The 23,835-nt window shown below is 41.1% G+C and overlaps 2 protein-coding genes across 4 annotated transcripts in view; one reads left to right on the forward strand and one right to left on the reverse strand.

Moving 5' to 3' along the window:
• Positions 1 to 1,217: 1,217 nt before the first annotated feature.
• On the reverse strand, positions 1,218 to 5,854 carry BFAR (bifunctional apoptosis regulator; the record flags this gene model as incomplete). Its single annotated transcript, XM_079543005.1, has 7 exons — positions 1,218 to 1,410; positions 2,197 to 2,399; positions 2,953 to 3,123; positions 3,365 to 3,509; positions 4,155 to 4,324; positions 4,669 to 4,870; positions 5,589 to 5,854. The coding sequence occupies 7 exons, from the start codon at positions 5,852 to 5,854 to the stop codon at positions 1,218 to 1,220; spliced, it is 1,350 nt and encodes a 449-aa protein (XP_079399131.1).
• Positions 5,855 to 9,702: 3,848 nt separating this feature from the next.
• Positions 9,703 to 23,835, forward strand: part of PARN (poly(A)-specific ribonuclease) — a gene marked incomplete at both ends in the record, with an annotated part of 33,740 nt that continues 19,607 nt past the window's right edge. Inside the window, 16 exons of one of the 3 annotated variants that reach the window (XM_079542952.1) lie at positions 9,703 to 9,721; positions 9,958 to 10,035; positions 10,817 to 10,896; positions 12,279 to 12,346; positions 12,441 to 12,522; positions 14,057 to 14,117; positions 14,847 to 15,012; positions 15,602 to 15,667; positions 16,375 to 16,413; positions 17,160 to 17,202; positions 17,833 to 17,913; positions 19,190 to 19,246; positions 20,261 to 20,338; positions 21,964 to 22,007; positions 22,469 to 22,511; positions 23,150 to 23,225. In XM_079542952.1, the coding sequence (XP_079399078.1) occupies positions 9,703 to 9,721; positions 9,958 to 10,035; positions 10,817 to 10,896; positions 12,279 to 12,346; positions 12,441 to 12,522; positions 14,057 to 14,117; positions 14,847 to 15,012; positions 15,602 to 15,667; positions 16,375 to 16,413; positions 17,160 to 17,202; positions 17,833 to 17,913; positions 19,190 to 19,246; positions 20,261 to 20,338; positions 21,964 to 22,007; positions 22,469 to 22,511; positions 23,150 to 23,225 (1,081 nt within the window). Of the gene's footprint in view, positions 9,722 to 9,957; positions 10,036 to 10,816; positions 10,897 to 12,278; positions 12,347 to 12,440; positions 12,523 to 14,056; positions 14,118 to 14,846; positions 15,013 to 15,601; positions 15,668 to 16,374; positions 16,414 to 17,159; positions 17,203 to 17,832; positions 17,914 to 19,189; positions 19,247 to 20,260; positions 20,339 to 21,963; positions 22,008 to 22,468; positions 22,512 to 23,149; positions 23,226 to 23,835 lie in introns of those variants that run through there. The other 2 variants (XM_079542954.1, XM_079542953.1) reach the window with 2 other exon arrangements.

The following is a 23,835-nucleotide window of genomic DNA, read 5'->3' on the forward strand; positions in this document are numbered from 1 at the left end:
GCACAGTTCAGGAGCTTGTAACTCACAGGGACATAAAAATGGCTTCAGCTTGTTTCCATAGTTTTGGGAGACATTTTAAGAAAAGGAGAAGTCAGTAACAAAACTACTGACAAACACATTTTTCCGTAACTGATAACTTTAACAGCTTAAGAACAAGGAATGGTTTATCTTCATCCACCTCAACTTATTCGTAGTGAGAGGAATACAAAACAAATACAAGAAATACAAGTCAAAGGTAATGTCAAATACTTTGATATAAAATAAATAAATAAAACTTCTTCAGGAAGGACTATGATTTAAAATGATATCTTTAATCTTTAAAAAATATTCGTAGGCAAATTTAAAGCTCATACTCATGATACAAATGCAAAAGCAAAACCAAAAAAACCTCACAACACATAATGAAAGGTCAAAAACCTTACATCAGTAAGTGGCAATCCGTTTATACAAAACAGTCCATATCTCCACTCAGTGTTCATTCACAGACCTAAATACACACCTTTCATTGCAGTAAGGCATAATTACAGTGTCAGGTCACTTATCCAAAATAATCCTTTTAAGAGCTCATTGTGAATTTAAGGATTAGCAACAGATTTTAAGAGAGCATTAAAGAAGCTGTTGATGAATTCTAACTGATCTGAACAGAACAAAAAAAAAAAAACATGTGAACAGCAATTGCCATATTTTCCATAGGCCAAAGCTTGGTCTTTGCCATCTACGTAGGGAATTTTAGAACAATCTCACTGTGCATTTCTCAGTCAGAACTTCACACGTAAAGCAGGCTGAAAACACCAAAGTACTTCCAATATCAAGCCTATCCTTTCAGCTTTCCTTCGGCAAACTCAAGTTCTGCACAACACACTGCTGGTGTGGAACAGTAAGTTGAAAACATCACCACAGCTTTCCAGAAAACACTGATTTCATGACAGAACAAAGAAGTACTGTTTGATCAAAAATACGACTTAACTAAGTTTCAAGTGGCTAAATCAGGAATATATTTGTTTTTATTAACTACAAAAATCACTGGGTAATAAAGCCCATCCTCAGACTTGGAATCAGCTGTTCAACAGTAACTTACCTCAAGGCTTTTTCATATGTTTAAGTTAATGTAATCTACTTTCACTGCCACATTATAAAAGGAAAATAAAAACATAAACCAAAGTTTCTTTTGAAGTAAGCATTTTTGGAAACTAACCAGCTCAAAAGTTCGATGTCAGTCATTGCACTTGTGTCTCCAGACGCCTTACTTCTTTAACTACAAGATCAATGTTTATAATTGGGTTGAAGTACAAGGCCCAGTAAAACAAACAATTGCAGACAAACTGAGGAATAACAGGCCAAAAAACTGCAACAAAAAGACCCTGGGTTGAGACTTTCCAAAAATGTTTCCACATTCTGTGAGGAATAGTCCTGTGGAAAAGGAAAGGGAGAGGCTTAGAGGCTTTACTTTTAACCATTCTAAGACAAGCTAGTATGTGTTTTAGCCTCAAATTATTTCACACCTACTCAAGTTTCTTATAAAAAACAGAATTCTTCACTCCACAAAAACTTACTTAAAACACACTAATATTACTTTTTATGTGAGGAAGCATTATGCCAATTTATTCAGACCACAAAGCACAGCAGTTGGAAGCGGTAGAATTCCATATTTGCCATAGATGATTTCCACACAGCCAGTTCTCTTTTGAAGATGCTCTGCCCCCTACCTGCTGGCAAGAGCAGCAACTCCATATGTGCCAAAGCAAGAATTTCTCCACAAAACTTTTAAAGAATTATAACCAAGAGATCACAGCAATTATGAAGTGATATTAATGCAGATATTAAAGCAGTAATATCTGTCCAATTAAATATCCTTCAATAACTATCCTGTGAACACACCATGACAGAACTCTGACGTATTTAGCTCTCAGCTGACAGATAACACCAGTTATGCTAAGAGGCAGTTCTCAAGGGAAGAGTGAGACACCTTCTGAACAGTTAAATAAAACCACTGCATTTACTACATCTGATCAGTAAAACCAGCTGTAGGAAATCCTTTCAAGTATCCACAGCAACAAAAATATTCAAAAGCGAGTATTACATGTGCAGATTCAGACTTGCATCTTATTATCATTTTCAGTAAGCCCCTCATAACAGACCTATTTTCCAGTTTATAGTGTACTTCCTACATCCCTCAACAAGCTCAGTAAGACTTACTTCAATTCTCTTCTTGACCAGAGCTTCCAAAAGGAGAATAGTTCCAGAACAGAGAGTAGCATGGCATTTACAATGATAAATCTTGATGTCCAGTAGTGCACATCCAGCCAGTCCCAAGCAAATTCAGCTACCAACTGGTATGGCAAAAATATATACTTTACAATGAATTCTCTCCACTGTTTCCAAGTGGGATCTTTAAGGTCCTGTAAATTAGGATAGAAAGTGTTAAATAATTTCCTACTAAATAGACAATACTGGCTTATTTCCACCGTTCCTTTATTGATCTTCTACTGGTTTTTTATTTGTTCAGTAAATTCAAAGCAGTAATTAATCTTTTTTATGCTTTCAGTAGATAATATCGTAACCCAGTAATTTCAATTAATTAGCCAAAACATGACAGCCAGACAGATGTTATCACCCCATTTTTTCAGTGAAGATATTTTCAGTGAAGATATTTTCAGTGAAAAGTCTTTCTACGCTCATGTGAACTTTTTTTTTTTTAAAGATAAAAAAATATGATAATAAGAAAATTAAGTTTCACACACTTAAAACCTTAAACATCTTAAATAATTCTTAGTACAGGTTATGGTCACAACACTGCTAGTCCTGCATAATAAAGTAAAAGCAACAAGTTACTGTTAAGATCTCTTTTTAAGAAGTTGCACTGCAAGGAGATGACATTATGAATAATTGCATCACACTTTTTAAGCAACTGATTCCTAACATGCTTCAACCAAGTAGCATTTGAGCACTTACTAATAATTTTGTGACCATGTCTTCATATTGGTCTTCTTGCATAGGACAAATGGTGTGGATAAAAGGTAGGAAAGCTTCAGTATAATCAAACAGATACAAGTATAACATACTGAGTCTTGGAGAATTCTTGAGTGCATACAAAAGAAAGAGTGATTTTCCTGGATTTACTGCCTGAAAAGTATCAAATTGCAAACAATGAAAAGATGAAATGAAAGGTGCATGACAGTTCTTAGACTTTTCTAACAGTCATTTCTCAAAGGGTCATTTTTTCAAATACAATAGTTGATTAAGCTAAGCAATTTTTACAAAGATAATTCTACTTCCCTAACAATCCTTTCAACTTTAAGAGAGTTGTCTTTGAAATATATGACTTAAAGTCACTTAATATAGACGGTAGACTAAGAGAATTTACCTTGTACTCCCAAAGGTTCTGTGGTGGTTTAACACCTAAAGTTCTGACACATTCCAATTCTGCTGTAATTGCTTTTCTATGGTTATTGTTCTCTATACTGAAAGGCTCTTTTGTGAAATCCTCCTCTGTCAGCGTTAGAAGGAGCCTAAAAAGGCAGAAGAATTTTGAAGGCAAACAGCGACTCTACACCAAGAAGATATGACTAACAAATCAGTAACTACATACTGAAACAATAAGCTACTGATAGAAGGTATCACCTTTTGGATCACCTTTCATGTTCTGAATCAACTGCAACTCAGCTGGGTTTTAAATACCCTTCTTTTCAAGTTCTCTCTTGCCTGCTCTCAGCATGCAAATGTATGAGCTTGTTGGCTATTAATGAACACAGTTCTTCAGTACATCACAGATCTAGTCTGGTCTCCTGATATCAAACCTGGAGCTCTTTGGTCGAGCGTAACAACGCATATAGCATATGCATGTTTTCACAGGAAAGAAAAGTGGAGGGGGTGGATATTGCATTAATAGAATTTTATTTTCAGGACCATTTCAGTCTGCACTGTCAGTATCTAAATACGCTCTCAGAAAAACTTCAGTTAGGTTGCTAAGTATCTACTACTGTTTTCAACTACAAATATTAAAACTTCCCCTATATTTTGTCTTGATACATCAACAGAATATTCCCCCCCCACTATGGAGCAAAGTCTGATTATTACAAAATGCACCATGCCTAATGAAAGCCACCCAGCAATCCACTCAGATGATAGCAGCTCCTGATAATTAGACCACTCACCTTCCATTCACTTTCTCCAGCAAAAATCTTTCTTTATAAAGAGAAGCCCAAGGGCCCAGCTGCTCCAGCCAAAGCGCCACTTCTTCAGCAGTCCATTTAGCAACAGGCTTGTGGACAAGAAGATCATCTTCAAGTTCTCTGCTACTCCAGTGATACCCAAGTAGTACTACCTACATGTAAATTAAAAATAAAACAAAGGAGGTTCTTTACCTGCAACACAAATATACTAAATCATACAGATAAACATGCATTAGGGGCTTGACACACAACATCTTCCATTCTAAGGACCCTACAGTATTTAGGTTATAAGAAAGTACCTTTTAGCCAATTTGTCTAATTTCCATTTGCTGTAAACTGAAACTGTACTCCTGGTAGACAACTCTGACACAGCGCATTCACTCAGCTCAGCTGAAGTTTCTTCTATACCGACAATCGCTTTGACATCCATAGACTTTAAGTACATTTCATTGGATACTTAACCAAGAATATGGAAGACCGTCCAGATGAAACTTACTGCTACACAAGTTAAAGCTGTCAGAACGCCTGAGAAAAACCCTCTTCCTCGAGGATTAATTCTTCCTGTGTTTGGAGCCGTAGAAATCTGGCCATTCCCATATTTTTGGAAGGTTGCTAAGCTGCGCACTATATCACTGTTTTGCTGAATATCTTCTTTTCTTTGTTCAATAGCATCAGAAAACAGCCTTTCAATAACATCCCTAATGGGAGAAACACTTGTCACTGACCAATATCATCACTGAGCCTTAGCATTTAGAAAAGGAATTTATTTTAAGATTTATATTTTCCAGCTTATACCAAAGACTATCATCTCTGAAAGCAGGAACACATTACTTATTAGCACTTGGTACAGTTAATCAACTACTTCAAAATAGCATTTTAAATATAGAGGAAGTAAAAAATCTCTCATTTAAAAACAAGTAAGTCCTTAATGCAAAATTAGAATTGTTTGCTATGAGCATGTCCTGATTATTCAAAAATGCTAAGCAAGAGACAACATAAAAGCATCAATCCTATATCCTACTTATTAAAAATCTATTAGTGAAGGTCACCGTTTCCTTGCACCACAGGAACTGGATTGTAGGTAACTGCAGACAGCAGTTCGGTATTTCTTGCTTTCTTCTGCCATAAGGTCACATTTCTTCCTATAAAAGATTCCTATCATAGAAAGTCCCTTTGCTATCAAGGATAATTCTAACTTAATACAAACCCCCTAAAAAGTCAGAAGGGAAAAACCAAACAAGCAACCACCATCTCACTTCTGTGCTTTCCATTTTTTTTCAGAAAAAAAGGAGGGGCAACATGAAAGACTTCAGATAAAATAAAGACTTGAATAAAATACTAAAATACCTAAGCAGACAGTTAGTTTTGCTTGGTTTAGTAATCCAAACAAACAGCAGAAAAGTATATTAAAATCACCTCAGGAGAATGTTGACTTTGGGGAATCCTTCCCATTTTTCTCTGCATTCCGGACATTCATTCTTCTTGGAGGACGCCCACCACAAGGCTAAGCAATGTCTACAGAAGCTGTGCCCACAGTTCAGGGTGGTGGGATTGACCAGAATGTCGTAACAGCAGTGGCAAAGGAACTCACTCACTGATATCTGCCGGCCAACTTCAGGCTTAGTGCGCGCTGTAACTCCTGCCATGCTGGGTTCACTGCATAAGCTCTCATCTTCTTCCATCTTCTTTTATACCTTATGCAAGCTGGTCTTCAAATCGGCACAGCATTGCTTCTGTAAAGTAACAGGAGAGGCCTCAGTATGAAAAAAAAGTTACTACAGATGTTTAGGATTGCAAGAAGTGTATTTTTTCCATTGTAACACATTTTCTTGCTCTTGTAGTTTTAAAGCTTGTTAACTTAAATTTTTCCTAAGGGAAACATCATTCCACTTTTTCAACAGTACATTCACCCCAAACCACGCTCAGAATGAGGCTCTGGGTGTAAAGCAGCGGGCTCAGCCTCTTTGCCTTTTCTTCTCTGGCGTTACGGAAACCAAAAACGCAGCGAAAGCGAAACCGAAGGCGCCGCCAACTCTCCGATTCAGAGGCCCTTCTTCTTCTGACTACCCACAAGCAACATCAATAGAAAACACCAGAAGAGAACAAAAGACAAAAGCAAGGCCGACGTCCGCACACCGTACGGACGGCAGCGGCTCGCGGTGCGCTCAGGTACGGGCACGGGGCGAGCGGAGCCGAACCCGCCCCGAGCAGCGCCCGCTCCTCGCTGCCAGCTCGGGAAACGCGCAGGTGAGAAAGGAGCGACTGCGGCCAAATTACCGCCCTGTTCTCTTAGCGCTCTCGCTCTGCTCTGAGGCGACCGCATCGCCGCGGTAAGGCAGGCGCCGACGCCGTTACGGAACGGCCGCGCCGCACGGGCCGCAGCACACCGCGCTTATCGCAACGCCAGCGGGCACGAGAGCGGGCAGCCGGGCGGGGAAAGGGGAGAGAGAAGGGAGAAGAGCGGGAGGATAGAGGAGGGAGAGGAGAGGAGGGCCCCGAGGCGCAGTGCCGCCCGCCGGGCCGCTCCGCAGCGCAGCACGGACCGCCGGTCTTCCGAGCGCGGCGAGCGAACCATGGCTTACACGAGGAGAAACAAAGGCAACCTTTCCGCGCCCGAGACCGTTCTTCCGCCTTCCCGAGGACACAGGCGCTAACGCTCCCGCGGACGCGCGGCCCTCCCGCCCGCGCTGCTCCTCCCCGCTCCGCCGGGACGCGCCCCGCAATCGGCCGCCTGAGCCGCAGCCCCGGGAGGAGCCCCGGCCCCGCACCGCTCCGCACTTACCGGCGCCTCTGGGGTTCGTCCCGCAGCGCGGGGCTCGGATCCGCGCTCGGCTCCCGACGGCCGCCCCGGCTGAGCTGGCGGCTGCCCTGCGCACGCACGGCCGTCCCTTTTCGATCTTTAACCTTGTTTTTCAACGTTTTAAAAGCCACCTTCCTGGCGCTGCTCTGCATTCTGAGTTTTCCTGAACGCGCTCGCTTCCCTCCGAGAGCACCGAGCTGCGTTTCTGACCGTCTGCCCACCGTGCCCGAGTTATTGTCCGGCTGAGGGCTGGAGCCCTGATGGCAGAGCTTCGTCAGGCTATTAGAGGCTGGCTTAACGGCAGCGGTACCCAGGATGCTGGCTCACACAGACTACTTTCGCTACATTTGAGATAGCTCATATATACACACACACTCTCACGCATATTTATATCAGTGTCCATTCCATCACTGTATTCCTTTTCGACTACTGTCCAAAGCGAAGATTGTTTGTTTTTTTTTTTAAAGTGCTGACAAGGTGGATTTCTTACTGTGCAACATAACGTGACATTTTCTTAGAGACTTGGTTCTTAGGGTGCAGTTCGCATGGTGTGAGGACCAAAACCTGTCCCAGCCTCTGCCACACGCAAAGCACAAGGCTTTGCCCCAGCTAAGTTCCAGCCTTTATTTCATACAAAGATGGAGCGCCCAGCTCATACCTCACCTCACTATTTGCAGTCCTCATTAAGCATATGAAGTTAATGCCCACTGAGCAGACCCTTAAATCACCCTAGCATGAAAATATGCTCCTCTTCTAGACCAGAGGAAGTTCACCTACATCCGTCTTGGCACACACAAAGAATTGGACTAAGAATATTTAGCTATTGCTCTAGAGCCTTGTTTTTGGCATATTGTTATTTTTTGTTTGCACTTAGCTTCACTTTGACGCTTGGTAAAGTAACAGAAAGTACACAGGTCTGATACAAGTGTGCTGCAGACTGATACAGAGGATGTGGAAACTCAGACTTTGGGTTTAGTTTACAAAATATTCATAATACAAAAACAATGTAACTCTGTAATCAGTGATTTGACCTGCTCTCCCCCAAGGCTACTGAGTAATTTGGAAAGCAGCCAATCTTGTCTCATGTAAAAAAAATAGGACATTTAAAGATTTCAGATTACAAGCTATGTATTTGTAAATGGAGTTGCTCCAGTGTGCACATACAAAAGAAATGGGTATTTAACTCAGTAGGTAAATGTTACCTTCTGAATCAGAATTCTTAATAATTCTTAATTTATTTTTAATATCCAATAGCATTTCCTTTTTATTGCAATAAACTATAGGAAGACAGTTAAGAGGAGACTATTCCAGATGTGGATCATGGCCAATAATCAATAATTTTATTTTTCTCCAAACCAGATCCTCTCAGCAAACAAAACCAAGCACACATAGCTCGGCAGTGGCAGCCTGTGCACTGGGAGAAGTTGCTCTTAACAAAGAATGGCTATTCTCCCCATGGAGACAGCTCTGCCCTCACAGCACACAGACCTGCTGTCCTGCAGCCTTGGCTTCCTGCTGCTCTGTGCCTTTGGCCCAATTCTGCAGCTAGCTCCTGGAAGCACCGCTTCTCCTCGGGCCAGGTACCACGAGCTCAGGCTCTTTTCTCACCTGACATGGTCTCTGCAGCCATCAACCTCTGGACACACACATGCTCACTGGTGCCCTGCTTTGGCTTCCAGAGCAGCAATGGATGGGAGCCAAGCACTGCCACGAGCAGATCACCCACACCTCAAAGCTTCAGTTTGCCCATTCACCACTGGTTAAGTACTGCTACCTCTAAAACTTTTGTTTCGACTCTTCAATGAGAGGCTGCAGTTTCAAGAACTTTCAAACAGTTCTTGAAAATTACGTGAGCAAGGTTAGCATTTCACATTTCAGACAAGTTACTGCAAAACAGAAGAACTCTACTATTTCAACTAACCTCCTACTGAGCACCATGTAATCCCGCAGGCGATTCGCTGCAGACATGCGCAGCATGAACCGCCCGCAGCCAGAAGGCAAAACCTCACCCAGCTCCACCGCCCAGGCCCGCAGCTCCGGCTCCGTGCAGGCGCTCGCTCCATTTGCTCTCGTTCAGCCGGAACAGGACTTTCCCGGGCTGTGTGAGCCGTAACCCCGCCCGCCGTTCCGCAGCGCGTTTCAGCGAAAGCAGCTGAGGCGCCGTGCTTCGGCCGGCCTTTCTGCCGCGGGATCCTCCGCGCTCGTCTCCCGGACGGCCGTTCCCTCCCGCAGCAAGGCCACGGACGCCGGGCTGGGCTCTGAGGTTCATCTGAGCTTCATTCAGCGCCTTTCCATCGGCACGGGACGAGGAACGCTCGCTGTCTCGCGGTGCTCTCCCGCCGCGCTCCTCGCACCTCCTCAGCTGACGTCCGCCACTTCTTTCCCGGAGGCGCCTGCGCCGCCCTTCCCTTCACACCGACCGCTCCCCGGTACTCCGCGCGGCGCCCGGGCCGAGTCGTTCGAGGGCTGCCGACCTCTGCCGCCGATACGCAGCGGTTTCCAGCTCCTAACGGTCCGCCGCCGCGCGGCTGTCACCGCTCACACAGAAGCGGCTGGGCCGCACTCTCCCGCCCGCGCTCTAGGAACGGCTCCGCCCGCGGCAAGATGGCAGGGCCTCACGTGGGCGCGCAGGAGAGGAGGGGCGGGGCGGGGCGGGGCGGGGCCGGTTCCGGAAGCGCTCGGCGGCAGCGGTTGCGCGCCGGGCTCCGGGCGGGCTGGTGCGGGCGAGGGATGGAGGTGATCAGAAGCAGTGAGTGACCGGCTGCGGGCTCCGAGCCGTGCGCGGTGTTCCCCGGTGACCCCGCTCCCTCCCCCCGGGCCGACGGCAGGCTCCGGCCTTCGCCTCAGGGATGCCGGGCGGCCGTGCTGCTCCCGCGCCCTGCGGGCCGGCCTGAGCGGCGGGCGGGAAGGAGGGCTGAGCGCGGGCTGAGCGCGGCGGGCGGCCCCGGCCGGTCGCCTCAGGTGTGCTTTTACCTCTTGCTGCAGATTTTAAGGATAACCTAAGCAAAGTGTACGAAGCTGTCGAAGAAGCGGACTTCCTGGCCATTGATGGGGAGTTCTCAGGTACGGCCGCGCGCTCTGTGAGCTGTGGGCCGTATCGTGTGGTAACAGAACGCGGCCGAGCGTTTGGCTTAGACAAGCGGCAGAGGCTGCTGGTGTGCCTTGTGTGTGCTGGTGGGGCTTTGGTCGAGGAAATGCATGTCTGTGTGCCGTGGAGTCGGAGAACGGTCTGTTGTGGCCGCGGTTCTTCTCCCGCCCGCGGTGATTTCTGGTGTCGCTTGGTTGGTTGATTCTCAGCTGCAGCTGTGCCTGTGTTGTGCACGCAGGAGGTTGGGAAACATAAGGGAGGTCCTGCCTGTGTTTGCACAGGGAGAGGCAGCGGAAAGAACTCTGACATTTCTGAGGCCTGGGGGTCTGTGCGTCAGAGAGCCTGCAGTAAATGTTCTGGCTGTGGGATGAAGTCAATTCAGCCAACCACAAAGCGAGTGTGAGCAGAGCTGCGTTTGTTAGATGTGCTGCTTCGGGGTGCATGGCTGCTAATTGGTGTTGCATCGGATGTTTAAGTCGTTCATCAAATCTCTATGCCCTACTCACGTTTTTCGTTTGACTTTGAACCACTGCTGTGTTGTAATGTCAGCACTGTGTTTGTGTCACACAGAATGAGAACCATGCTTTTAAAGCAAGGCTTTAGTGTTAGAACCGCACATTCTAGTTGGACATATTTTATGTTTGAGACTCATGCTTTTACACAATAGAAAGCTTCTCTTGACTGACGTCTTACCAGTTGTTGCATTTCTAGCTGTGGCTAATTTTCAAAAGCTTACCCTAAGCTCTGCTTTTTCAGGGATCAGCGATGGGCCTTCTGTTAGTGCATTAACCAATGGCTTTGACACACCAGAAGAACGGTATCAGAAACTTAAAAAGGTAAAGTGTTCACCATGACAGAAATGAAAGTGTTGCAAAAAGTTAGAACTCTAGTTCATCAAAGAGGCAGTGCAGCACAGTATGATAACTGGAGGTCTGTAAAATTGAGTTACCTGTGTGAGCTGACAAAGAGTTGCTTGTTTTATTGTTTCTGCTAGCACAAGTATTGGGGAAAGACGTATAAAACCTGATGAAGTTGTGGGAAGAGCAAACCAAGGAGTGTGATTTTTCGTGTAAGTTGTAGTAGATCTGTTGAACTTGTTGTCAGAGAATGTTGAGGGTGTTAAAAATTTTTGGTTCAAACTGGGGCTTGGTAAGAGAAAGTCAGTGACAGAGAAGCTACATCAGAATGAGGGTCCTTCCTGAACAGCCTCTCCTCCATCAGAATGTACTGTCTCTAACAAAATCAAAATGCCAGCTGTCACCATCACACACACACACACACAAAATACAAAAAACAGTCCAATGGCCATGGGAGACAACGTGTATGAGGTTAAAGCTGTGATGGTTTGGGTTGTCATGCTCCCATCCGCAGGGCTCAGAAAAGTGCTAAGCATGGCAGCAGTACTGTTTTCTGATGGCATCCATGGAGTTTACGCTGTTTACTATTATTCTGTTAAGAGACATTCAAGGACTAAACACTGCTCACTGTTATTCTGCTAAGAGGCAGTATTACAGTATGAGAGACATAGTGGTTGGTGTTCCTATTGTTCCTCTCCACTAGAGGTAGCCATTGAGAAACTGTGTTTTCCTTGTGTTTGAAAGAGCTGTTTAGCCCTCCAGATGAGCGAATCAGTGCAACTAGAAGGCTTCTTTATTTTCTTATCCACTTAGAGCAGTGTTAAAAACCTTTCCAGTGTTAATTCAATGATTGTGAAACAGTCGAGGACACCATGATAAAGTGCCTAGCAGCTATGCTAGCTCTTATATTGCTGTTAGCCATGTGAATTAGAAGACTATTTAGTGTCATTATATGTATTTGGAAGCTACACGTCCCTCACAAAGTGTTCCCACATTACATGGAATGTAAGTGAACACTGAGAAGAATTGCTAGCTGCTTTAGATGCAGTGTGTCCTCCTGATGTGAGTAACAGCTGGGGAGATATGGGAGTTCCTTTAGTTCTTGCGTATTTAGGGAATGAAAATTATTACAGATTGTATTACAGATACAATATATATACAGAGTGTATTACAGATGATTGTTGAACAAAAGTAAGATGATAAATGGGAATGAAGGCTAGATAAAAAGATCTAGTCCATTTACTAAAAATTACAGAATGTGTATTGATTGTGAAGATGCAGACTAGGTTAACTCTGAAATGAAGCTGTTTTTAAATGTATACCACTTTTGTTCTCATGCAAAGTTTTCCTTACCTTTTCAGCATTCCATGGATTTTTTGCTCTTTCAGTTTGGCCTTTGCACTTTTAAATATGACCACACAGAAGAGAAGTATGTAATTCTCTTATTCCTTGTGTTGTTCACTGAGGAATTTATGAAGTAATGTTGATAAACTGCATTGATGTGCAACTCATCTTTTTCACAGGTATATTATGAAGTCATTTAATTTCTATATTTTTCCAAAACCCTTTAACAGAAGTTCACCGGATGTCAAGTTTGTCTGTCAGGTTAGTAGAAAAATAGATTTGATTTTTTTTTGCTTGGCTGAGCTATGCCTGCAGAAAATTCCTAAGCAGCGTTTTCAGGAAGATCAGTACGACCATCGAGAGAGAGAAGTGCTTGGTTCCTTAACAGCTTAGAAAACAGATAAGCACAAGTTTCTGGGTTTTGTTTTGTTTTCTTAGATAAGAAGTAAAAAACGTCGGTTAAGAATAATCCCCAAAAGTGAGCTTCAAGACAGTATTTGTGACTTAGTTTTAAAATCTTGGAGCTAATGTTTCAAATCTGGCAAGATCATTCTAATTTTTTCCTTGTCTGTCTGCTTGTTTCTGTGCTTTTCCCATTTGGTCCTCTATTCCCAACTGCTGTTTCAGTTTCACTGCTTCCCGGGCTATTGCCAGCATTTTTCTGCTCTCAGGTTTGTTCTCCTGTACCATGTTTTTCTCTTTCCCTTCCTCGCTCCATGTCACTTGTTCTTTCATCTTTATCAGTTCTTATTGCGTATGTGGAAAAAAGTCATAAATGTAAGCAGAAATTTTGAGATTAGCACTTTGAGATTAATATTTGAGGAAAACCTAGAATACAATCTGCTTAAATGTTGCTTTTAACTGAATTGCTGATACTTTCTACCCAACCTGATACAGCAGCAGAGATTTCTTTCCGTACATTTGTTTTTCCTTGTGATAAAGCAGTATATGTATTTAGTGAGGTAAATTGTAATAAAAGATAATACAAAGAAGTAGAGTCTCAGATTGTTTTAATTCAAGGATATGAAGTTGTTTTCTAGTCAAATTTTTTGTTCAAGCAAAGCAAGCAAATGTCAAAACATAGTTAAGGAAAACCTCCCTGTTCCTTCAGGGAGCTGAGGACGATGTTCTCGTGCAGCCAGACTTGCTGCTTGTCCTGAATGTGCATTTTTGTTTTCTTTTTCGTGGGATTTGAGACTTACTCTCAGAAATTTAGTTATTTCTTGTGTTGTTGTTCTTATTTTAATTATATCTCTACCATGTTTTTCATCTAGCTGTGCTTTGCACTCAGGCAGATCAAGAAGCACTCGGGAATTAACCTGTCTCCTAGACTGGGATGTTTACTTTGATTTTTAAGCTCTAATAAATGAACATGAGTGCTCCTTAACCAAGTGTTTAAACTGAAGCTGTGGATAACTATTCTAGGCTTAACTGCGCTGAGCAGTGCTAAAGAAAGTTTTGGGCTGTCTGTGTTAAGACTATATTGTATAGTCTTATACAAGGCAGGAGAGTGCCTGACCTTCTGTGCTGCTGAGACTGGAGTATTCTCTTTGTTGGGCTTTACTGTCTTGATTCAGGAAACAAAGTCAATCAAAAGTTTCCACAGCAGTTCCAGTTGAAGCTAGCGTATTTTCACCGGCTTGTTATCGATGCACCAAATAGCTTCAGACTGAGCACGTGTCACATTAACTTGGAGAGACATTTAGGGCTAGGGATGCCTTGTGAAAATTGAAAGTGTGTCTTTGTGAGACACTGATGCTCTTGCCAATTGCAAACTTATATTCTTTTGTTGCAGAGTTCAAGCATAGATTTTTTAGCAAACCAAGGATTTGATTTTAATAAAGTTTTTCGCAATGGTGAGTTGTTTTTCTTTTTTCCCTGTTCGTTAAATTCATGGCATCTTCATTTTCTGCAGAAAGAAGAAGGCAACTAAGATGTTATTCTCTTAACAGTGGAATTCTCTAAGAGTAATTCTGAATTACTAAACTCTAAGGATAATTCTAAATTATTTGTATCTGATTCTAGAATTATGCTGATAATTACTCTTCAAAGGTCTGTTCTGTGGAATTAAAATTAATAGAATTCATGCTTAGATAAGTACTTGGTAGGTTTTTGGTTTTTTTTTTACTGATTAAACATGGATAAGGGTAACAAATTACATGGCAGGATAATGGAACAGTTGTCAGGCCTTTTTAGAAACGTTTTAGCAAAGGTGTCTGTGCTTTGGAATTGATGCTGCTGCGGTCTGTTATCAAAGCAGCGCAGGTGTCGAGGAAGAGAAGTGCTCAGTATTCTGGTGATTGCCATCTGAATTTCTGCCAGTCTCAGGCTTGTGCTTTATGCAGATGAGGCATACAGCTCTTAAGAATCTAGTGGTACCAGCTCATCTGTTGTGTGGTAGAAGAATGCTTTTATACCTGCAAATTAAGAATGAGCTCTAGAGCAGGAGATCTGAAAGGTCGGGATGTGTGTTCAGCCTCCAGAGATGTACTGTGGGCAAACACTTGGTTAGTAACAAGTCTTTGCTAAATCATATGTCCCTAACGTACCTGTAATTATGATGAGTTTTTGAATGCCTTTTTCAGGAATTCCATATTTAAATCAGGAAGAGGAAAGACAGTTAAGAGAACAGTATGATGAAAAGCGTTCTCAGGCCAATGGTGCAGGATCTCTCTCCTATATTTCTCCTAATGCCACAAAGTGTCCTGTTGCAATTCCTGAAGATCAGAGAAAATTCATTGATAAAATAGTGTAAGTAAAAATTGTTTAGTAATAAACTGGAGTTCTATTATACAAATGGTAACATCACAATAAATTATATCTTAAAAAAAAGAATTCCTCTCCTGCTATTTATGATGAAATATTCTGTGAAAGGAAGGAGAAGTTTGAAAAAATTCATTATGAGGTTTTTGTTTGGTAAAAATCACTTTAGTTGTCCATCAGCACAAGGAGGAATTAGATTTCTGTGTTACTGCTGTTCTTGAATCTGGTAGAAATATTTCCAAAGCAGAGCAGAATTACTGGAAGGAACAGTCCCCCAAGACTTTTATTCAGTCTTCATCTGGCTGGCGTTACTTAGTGGTTTTAAGTAGAAAAAGAGACGTATCCCACAGCTACTGGGATTGTTCAGTGCTTCTTTATTGCATCTTTCTCCAGATGTTTTTGAAACAAAAATGTGAACAATAGTGCCATGTTTGTATGTTGAAGACATTTTTATTAGTTCACTAGCTGTGTTGTTGTTTGGTTTTAAATAGTGTTTTCTTCATGGGAGAGCTATATGCATATTGGTAAAAACTGAAAGCTGTAGGACCAAATAATCTATTTAATCTCTTTCTTCCAGGGAACAAATAGAAGAATTTTTAAAGAATGAAGCAAATGAAAGTTTGGAACTGGAGCCATGTACAGGGTCAGTTTCCTGAAATTGTCTTCTGAAAATGATTTTTTTTTTTACTCTATTGAATTAGGAGAATGACAAGGAAGAAAGATATTTTGACTTGCAGTTCTTTCTTTACTTATTTGTCCTATCTCTGAACGTTGAGAAAGTGTAGTAATCTGTATGAATGTCATGCTCTACTTTGAGCCATAACATCAGCATACATATTTAAGTACTCGCGTTTAAGTATAGCCAAGATCTGTCTTATGTATATCAAAGCTTCTTGCATACCTAAGCCTACTTTTGCTGTTAACAAAGTGCATGATCTTAATTGTCAGTGTTGTTGACGCTGCATGTTAAAATTGGCTTTAGTCAGTCTCCTTCCCAAGGTCTATTCAGCTTTGGAATCCAGATGTTTGGAGAGTATGGTTGTGATTTAAAAAAAAAAAAGCCATGAGAAGTTAGAGATCATTGTGAAGTGAGTGAAGTTGTGTTGCTGTGTTGATATTCAGTAATGGTGAGTGTGGAGTGTTTGCTAAGAAGAGGATTTGGGGATGGATGTACAAAATGTTGTAAATGCTTCCACAGCTTAGCAACTAGCCTATAGGTTTGGGTGTCAGTAACTTTTGCCCTTAGCTTAAAAGTCTTTGTACAGATGAGAGAAGCAGCCTTTATTTGAGTATTACTGGTTTAGAATGCATAAGATAAGTGTTAACAACACAATTGTCTTTTGGTTTTAGGTTTCAGAGGAAACTAATTTACCAGACCTTGAGCTGGAAGTAAGTTACTGATAATGCTGCCTTTACTCTGTGATTTCAGTATTTCTGATTTAAAAACAAAATAAAATCTGGGTGAGAGCTAATGAGTGATTAATTCTTTTAAGTGAAGATTTCTCTGATATTCTAAAGGTTGTGTGTTCTGTGGCCCTGCCAAAATATGGCAGTATTTTGTCAATTGAGTGTGGTTGTGATGCAGTGATACAAGCAAGTAGCAGAATTGGTATTAATATTTCCAAGGGTGGTTTATAAATACTAAAATGAATTACATGTTAAAGGCCTGCAGCCACCAAAGTACTTGTGGCTTCAAGTAAGCAAGAACTTTCTTGCCAATGTTTTGTCTTTTGCTTTTCTTGAAAGTAACTTCTAGATTGTGGTGAAGTGCCTTGGAAGTTTACTCAGTATTGCTTAACTAAGGTGTTATGGGCTCTGCAACAGTAGGATGGGAAATTGTATAAGAAACTACCTTGATCTTAGTAACTGTTAAAATATTCTAGGTGCATAAGGAGGCCAATTTGACTGGCCAGTATTTTAGCAGTTAACTTTTTATAGTTCTTTTGCATGTAAGACTAAGATTTATAGTAATAATGAAACATGAAGTTATGTAATTGCTACTGTGGATTCAATATGCTAATAACATATAACATAACATATATATATGTTATAACATAACATATATATATATATAACATAATAACAATAAAATATGCAAATAAATAACTGCTGATATTTACCTTTCATTTCTGTAGGTATCCAAAAGGTATCCACGTTGAAACTCTAGAGTCAGATAAGGTAAGCAGGTGTGCTACTGCCTGGGAGTTTTGTCCTGCTGGAAGGAAATTGTACCAGGTCTCACCAACTGCCCTGATTTCTAGGTCTAATCTGAGCTTTCCTGTGCCGAATCTGGAACATTTAAACTGAAATTTGATTAACTAGTTTCTGATCTTTAAATCTGACTGACGTTTGAATGATAAACATATATATGTGTGGCTTAATATTATTTAACAGTTAAAAATATAAGTGCCAAAGAATGCTTTAAAATGTAGTGGATCTGACATTTAATGTTGATGAAAAGTAAGTCCATTGGTGAAAAGTAAATCTTGATCTTAGGAGTAATAAACAACAGTCATCACATTCTGTATCCTCCCTTCTTAGCCCAGATCTCAACTCCAAAAAACATTTGAAATCCACAGGCTATGATGAAATACTGGTAACATCTCTTGGAAGTAAGAAGTGTATTTAGTAAGAGATAGGTTTAGTGGATAGCTTTCTAAAGCTGACTTTTGTGTATGGGTGATAAAGTGGTGCTTAACTGCTGCTAGGTATGACTTAATCTTCTTAACAATTCAATTTGTAAAAACTTGAATGGTCTTTGTGAACTTCTCGGGGTCATTCCTCAAACAATACTTCTTTTGACTTTAGAAGGAGAGATATATTGTTATTAGTAAGGTAGATGAAGAAGAACGAAAAAGAAGAGAACAGCAGAAACAAGCAAAGGAACAGGTAAATATTTGCAGTAAGTTCCATTTCTTTAGTTTGATTTTAAGAGGGTGGGGAAGAATCCATGCTTTCAATCAGCTGTGCAGAACTGCATGTGATAGGGCTTGGGAGTATTTCCTTCTTGCTTAGCTGTTGCTGTTGCTTGAAACTGATTCTCCAAATTCTACTCAATTAACTTTGGCTTTGCAATATAGGAAAAAATTTCAAAATACTCCACAAGATTCTAACATTGCTCCATCTTTAAACAATATTTAGCCAGTGTTCTGGAGCAGTGAATTCCTCCTTGTATGAATATGCTGTATCAGAGAAGCAAGCTCCAGTCAGAAGAAACATAGGTCAATTGACTTTAGTAGTACTGTAGAACTATAGTCCTTGCAAAAAGCCTTGCAGAATTTCTCAAGCAAGTTTTCACATTATTTGGATTTACAATTTGAGTAGTACTCTTACAAAACTCGCTTGCTTTTAGTTGTCTGAGTTAATGTTCTGTACAATTAAAGTAATCTGATTCTTCTTGATTGAATGGTGCTGCACATGACTACCGTAGTAACAACTTGACTGCAAAGTTATTTGTGGTATTCAGGCACTCAGCATTTATGGGACTTGATACTTGTGCTTACTGAGCATGAGGAAAGTTTCACGATGTACCAAGACTTGGACTGTGGGAGGTGTTGATCACGCTTTTCTTTTTAACTTGCTGTTATTTTGATTCACTTGTCTTTTTGCCTTTCCTTCTAATTATTTGTTATTTTCTGTTTATCTTATTATTATGTAATTATTATCTAATTATCTTGTTATCTTTTTTTTGTCCCTTGGAGAGGGGAGTGAGCAAAAGGCAGTGTGAGTGTTTGGCTGCTGGCTGGGGTCAGCCCACAGCGGTAGCTCGCAACTTGTCCAGCATTACAGTGATCCAGAGATGCATTAAAACTGGAGTAATCTCAGTGGCATCTGGCTTTGGCCCTGTGTGTCCCCAGACTTCAGCATTTCTTTTGTGGTCTCTTACTGCTTATGTCTGAAAAATGGTATGAGCCAAACTGGGATTAAAATTTTCAATGTACGCTGGATTGTGGAAGTGGTGGAGTCTCCTTCTGTGGAGATGTTCAAGACCTGCCTGGACGCCTACTTGTGAGACCTGGTGTAGGGAGCTGCTTTGGCAGGGGGTTGGACTCGATCGTCTCTGGAGGGCCTTTCCAACCCCTATGATTCTGTGATTCTGTTTGCAGGTACCATTTTGATGATTGTTGTATTTGTATTTCACTAATGCCAGAATCTTTGCTTACAGGAAGAACTGAATGATGCAGTAGGATTTTCCAGAGTTGTTCATGCCATTGCAAATTCTGTGAGTTGAGATTATTTTTAATGTACTTTTAGCTGTAAGAAAAATAAATAGTTCCAACAAAGGTTCTTTTCTTACCTTTTTTGCAAGAGAAGATTAAATACACATTGAAGTTACTTCCCTTTTTAATGTTTTCTTTTTTCTAGTTGATGTTGTCATTGTTTTCAATGGTAAGCTAAAGTCATGGACCTACTTATCTGTAAGAGTCAACAGTAGAAGTAGAAAATGCTTACAGCTTTAACAGGATTCTCTTTAGAAACTAAGCTCTGAGCTTTTTTTCCCCTCCTCTGTTCCAAAGAGATTGTTTAACTTTCTTGCAGCCAAAGTCTTAATCACAAAAGGTCACCTGGGTCTCTTCTTTCTACATAGTTAAAGCAGGCTATAGTTTGAGCCCTTTCAGCCTGTTTATTTTCATGTAGTTGAGGCAGTGTGCAATTTAAAAAAGAAATGTGTATGCATATTGTTTTCTCTACCAAGTTAAGATGTGGGGTAGTGGATAAGGTTGTCATGTCAAATGAAGCAAAGCTAACATTTCAGAAATTTCTTGCACTTTTTTGAGAAGAAACTTCCTTGTACAGCATCTGGCACAAAAGCTTCCCTGCTTGAGAAGCCATGTCACACCCATAACTATTGTATATTAATTACAGCCATAGGGAGTATTTTGTCATTTGTTGTAAAAGCTGTAAATTAAAAGGTAAGCAACTGACAGGTTACTTTAATCTTGGGTAGTTTACATTTGGATACCAAGTTGTGAGAAGCTCCTGTAATATTATCTTCTGATCATTTCAAGATGCTGCTGAAGGCTGTATTAAGTGTTGAGAACAGAAAAATGAGAGGAGGGGCTGCCCTGAAAGATTGGAAGGGTCTGTGGGCAGGTAGAGAGCAGCAAGTAGGCAGGTTGGGCTTGTGCTTGTTCTTGGCTGCTCTCTGCTGACATCTGGGACTGTGCTTTTCACATGCTATCATTGATTTATCTGTGCCTGGAAGCATGACTAACTTCTAACATACTTTTCACAGGGCAAACTTGTTATTGGGCACAACATGCTGCTAGATGTTATGCATACTATACATCAGTTCTATTGTCCTCTACCTGATGTAAGTAATCTTCTCAGTGTGCAGATGAGATTAAAGTCATATATTAAGGCATTTATGTCATCAACTCCAACCTTTCTTTTGAGTGAAAGTGTATGATGGTTTTACTAAGAACTGTAGAGAAGTATTTTAAAATAAACACTTGTGGCTTCTTGGCTGCCGCCTTATCTTCTTAAATCCTCATATAGAAAGCTTAGTTGAATTCTTCTCCTACATTTTCAAAAATTCAAATTAAATGTTGGAATTGAATTATGCTTTCTGGTTGTATCTGACTCCTTCAGGATCTGCTTCAATAATGGCAGACAAATTTATGTATTTGTTAAGAGACTGGCTTGGAACAGTTGGTTGTTGTGATGATATATAATGCTTTTTCCCCTCTACTTACAAAATTGTTAAATGTCTTTTCATATAATAAAGTAAAATTAATAGAATGATAAGAAATTTGATAGCAGAAATTTATGATGAAGCTCATTATGTTAGAGGTGCAATGTCTGAGTAATTGGAGAGAACATGCTTTCATGAGCACCACGGGGCAAGTCTAACAATTAAGATAGACTGAGTAATGTACTGGCACTAAAAACAGTGTGTGAGAAAGCCAAAGCTCCCTTGAAGGGATGGGCTGCATGGTGGTTATGTCACTTGCAGTCCTCAAGGGCTGGTGGATGTTATGAGAAAGACTTGAGTGGCAGGTGAGAGAAAGCATCTGTGACCTGTCTGGACTGTGTTGGAACACAAACAGTGTTGGAACACAAGCAGTTATGAGTTGTGCTTGCACTGAAACTTGGATTATATAAACCGTTAGGAAGTCATCTTTCCATCTGGAGTGACTGTTTACATTCCAGTGATGCATTACGTGCTGGAAATACATTTTCAGGAGTTTCAGTAAAACTGTTGGAATTACAGGTTATCTAGGATATGTGATAAGGTGGGGTATAGGTGTTGAAGAGCATTTCTTTCTACAAATCACAGACAAAACAGAAGTAATTAGTCAGTCTGTAGTTCTGTGTAATTGCAGGTGATACTTACGGTAATGCTGAAAAAACATCTCTTGTGGGGCGAGAGTTAGTCACTGCATCTCAGTGAAGTCCAGCTGCAAAGGTGATGAAGGGCCTGGAGCATCTCTCCTGTGAGGAAAGGCTGAGAAACACGGGTCTGTTCAGCCTGGGGAAAAGAAGACTGAGAGGGGATCTGGCCAATGTTTATCAATCTCTGAAGGGAGGTGGGAGGCAAATGGATGAGGCCAGGCTCTTCTCGGTGCGCAGCAACGGGATGAGGAGCCATGGCCTAAAATTTGGACATAGGAGGTTCTGTCCTGACATGCAGAAGAGCTTCCTTGTGGGGAGGGTGACGGAGCGCTGGCACAGGCTGCCCAGGGAGGTGGGGCAGTCTCCTCCTGTGGGGATATTCCAGAGCCATCTGGGCGCTGAGCTGTGCGACCTATTGCAGGGGCCTGCTTTAGCAGGGGGTTGCACTCAATGATCTCTTCAGGTCCTTCCAACCCCTCTGATTCTGTGATCCTGTAATTTTAGAAGCTGACTGGATAATTGTTACAATGGTACCCTACCATTCTGAGACTGACTGACAGTTAACTTATTTGGCTTTTCTTTTCTGGTTTAATGTTAATTTAGGACCTAAGTGAATTCAAGGAAGTAACGTCATGTGTCTTTCCCCGGTAAGATTTTAGTTCAAACTTGCAACTTCTTTAGTACTGTTTTTATCAAACTGATGCTATTTTTGTAGTGCTGTGACAAGAAGTAAAATTGTGAACAAGTTAGATAAATAGTTTTAAAAATATTATGTGACGTGTCTTGTTCACAAGAGCTGTGCTATTCTTCTTGACAAAAAATGATACTTTTGCCCTCTGCTTTTTGTCACAATTATTGGTGTTTTGACAAAACATCAAATGAGTCTGCACTGCATTTGGAACAAGATCTGTTTGCTACTGACAATGTCTTTTGCTACTGTTTAGTCAGTGGACAAAGCCAATGCATTTTGACTGCTCTGAGATCTGAGAATAATGCTTCAGTAGGGTGAGACTGCTGCTTCCCAGCTAATTCACCCAAGCATTTCTAAGGGTTTGGTGAAATGGACGTTCTTCTGTTCTAACTTTCTTAACTCTTACTTTGTTTCTAGGCTATTGGATACAAAACTGATGGCAAGTACGCAGCCTTTTAAGGTAAATTGATGTAGTGTTTTGGAATGGTTTGAAGTTACAAGAGTGTATCAGAACATTTTTTTTTAGGTAAATGTCTAACAACGTGTTCTATCATGATCTTTAAAAAAAAAAAAAAAAAAAAGGTTTTTCTTGTCGCCTTATCTGAACTCCTGAAATTCTTAGGATACAAACTAACATTTGATCAAGTGATGTTTGTTTGTTGCAGTTTCAATGTAACATAGAGCTTTGAGTTACAAAGTGTACAGTATGCAGACTTCGGTAGTCGCCCTTAACATGTTCAACCTTTTTGACTGGTGTTTCAGATATTTTCCCTTGCTCAGCGTGCTGCCTTTCCCACATCCCATATGTGGAAACAGATTCAAATAGAATATAATTTTGGCATAATACGTCTTCAAGAATTCTGGAGAGTATTGATAAATTCTTGTGACTCATAGGTGCTGTGTTGTGGGCAAGGCAAGTTAGCTTTTTAAAACTTGTGTGGATGGACTTCTCTGATGTAATGGTTTTGGAATAAGGTCCTGTGCAAGCCCTTGCAGGACACAAGGTGGCAGCAGTAAGGATTCATTTTATTCTGTTTGATTTCGGTTTCCGGAGGAAATGTGCGTGACCATGGCAGTTAACACTAACCTTTCTTGCAGGACATCATTAGTAATACATCCCTTGCAGAACTGGAAAAGCGTTTAAAAGAGGTTCCGTTCAGCCCTCCTAAAGTTGGTAAGGATGTATCAAAATGGTGGACTTTTTTTAATTCTTGGCCCGAGATGTAGATTTCCATACTAATATTTAGTATTTTGCTGAAAGGGGCTTTAAAATCAGGCAATATTAGACAGTGCAGCTGTATTTAGTTGGTAGGAATCCTTGCACTTTATTTCAGATAAGAGAAGAATGGAGGTATTTCAGTGAACAGCAGTTTTGTCATTTTCTAATGATGGCATTTGTTCTTTAGCTTGATTTTTGGAGAGTAATTTGAAACTGTTTAAAACTCTCTTATCTGCTTATAATTGTCTGTCAGATCAAAGCCAGTATACTGTGAGGGGCACTTGAGCAAACAGAACTAAGAAATTCTGCAAGTAGTGATTAGTTATACATGTTGTACAAATTAGTTGAGTTCCTCTGGAGCTTTCTTTGCTTTGAGGTGAAAGAAAGAATATTTAATAGAAGGGTAAGCTTGTCTCAAGATTGAGCGGGTGGCTCAGAAGGTAAGACTATGATAGAAGGGAAATGTATCTATTTAAGAGTAACTTAAGCACTGAGTGACTGCTCTTTTAGCTGCAAGGCAGTCAGGAGAAAGAGGGGTGTATGGGGAAATCCTGTTGTTTTTGCA

This window comes from Tetrao urogallus (genome assembly GCF_951394365.1).
Source record: "Tetrao urogallus genome assembly, chromosome: 15".
NCBI classification, from domain to species: domain Eukaryota; kingdom Metazoa; phylum Chordata; class Aves; order Galliformes; family Phasianidae; genus Tetrao; species Tetrao urogallus.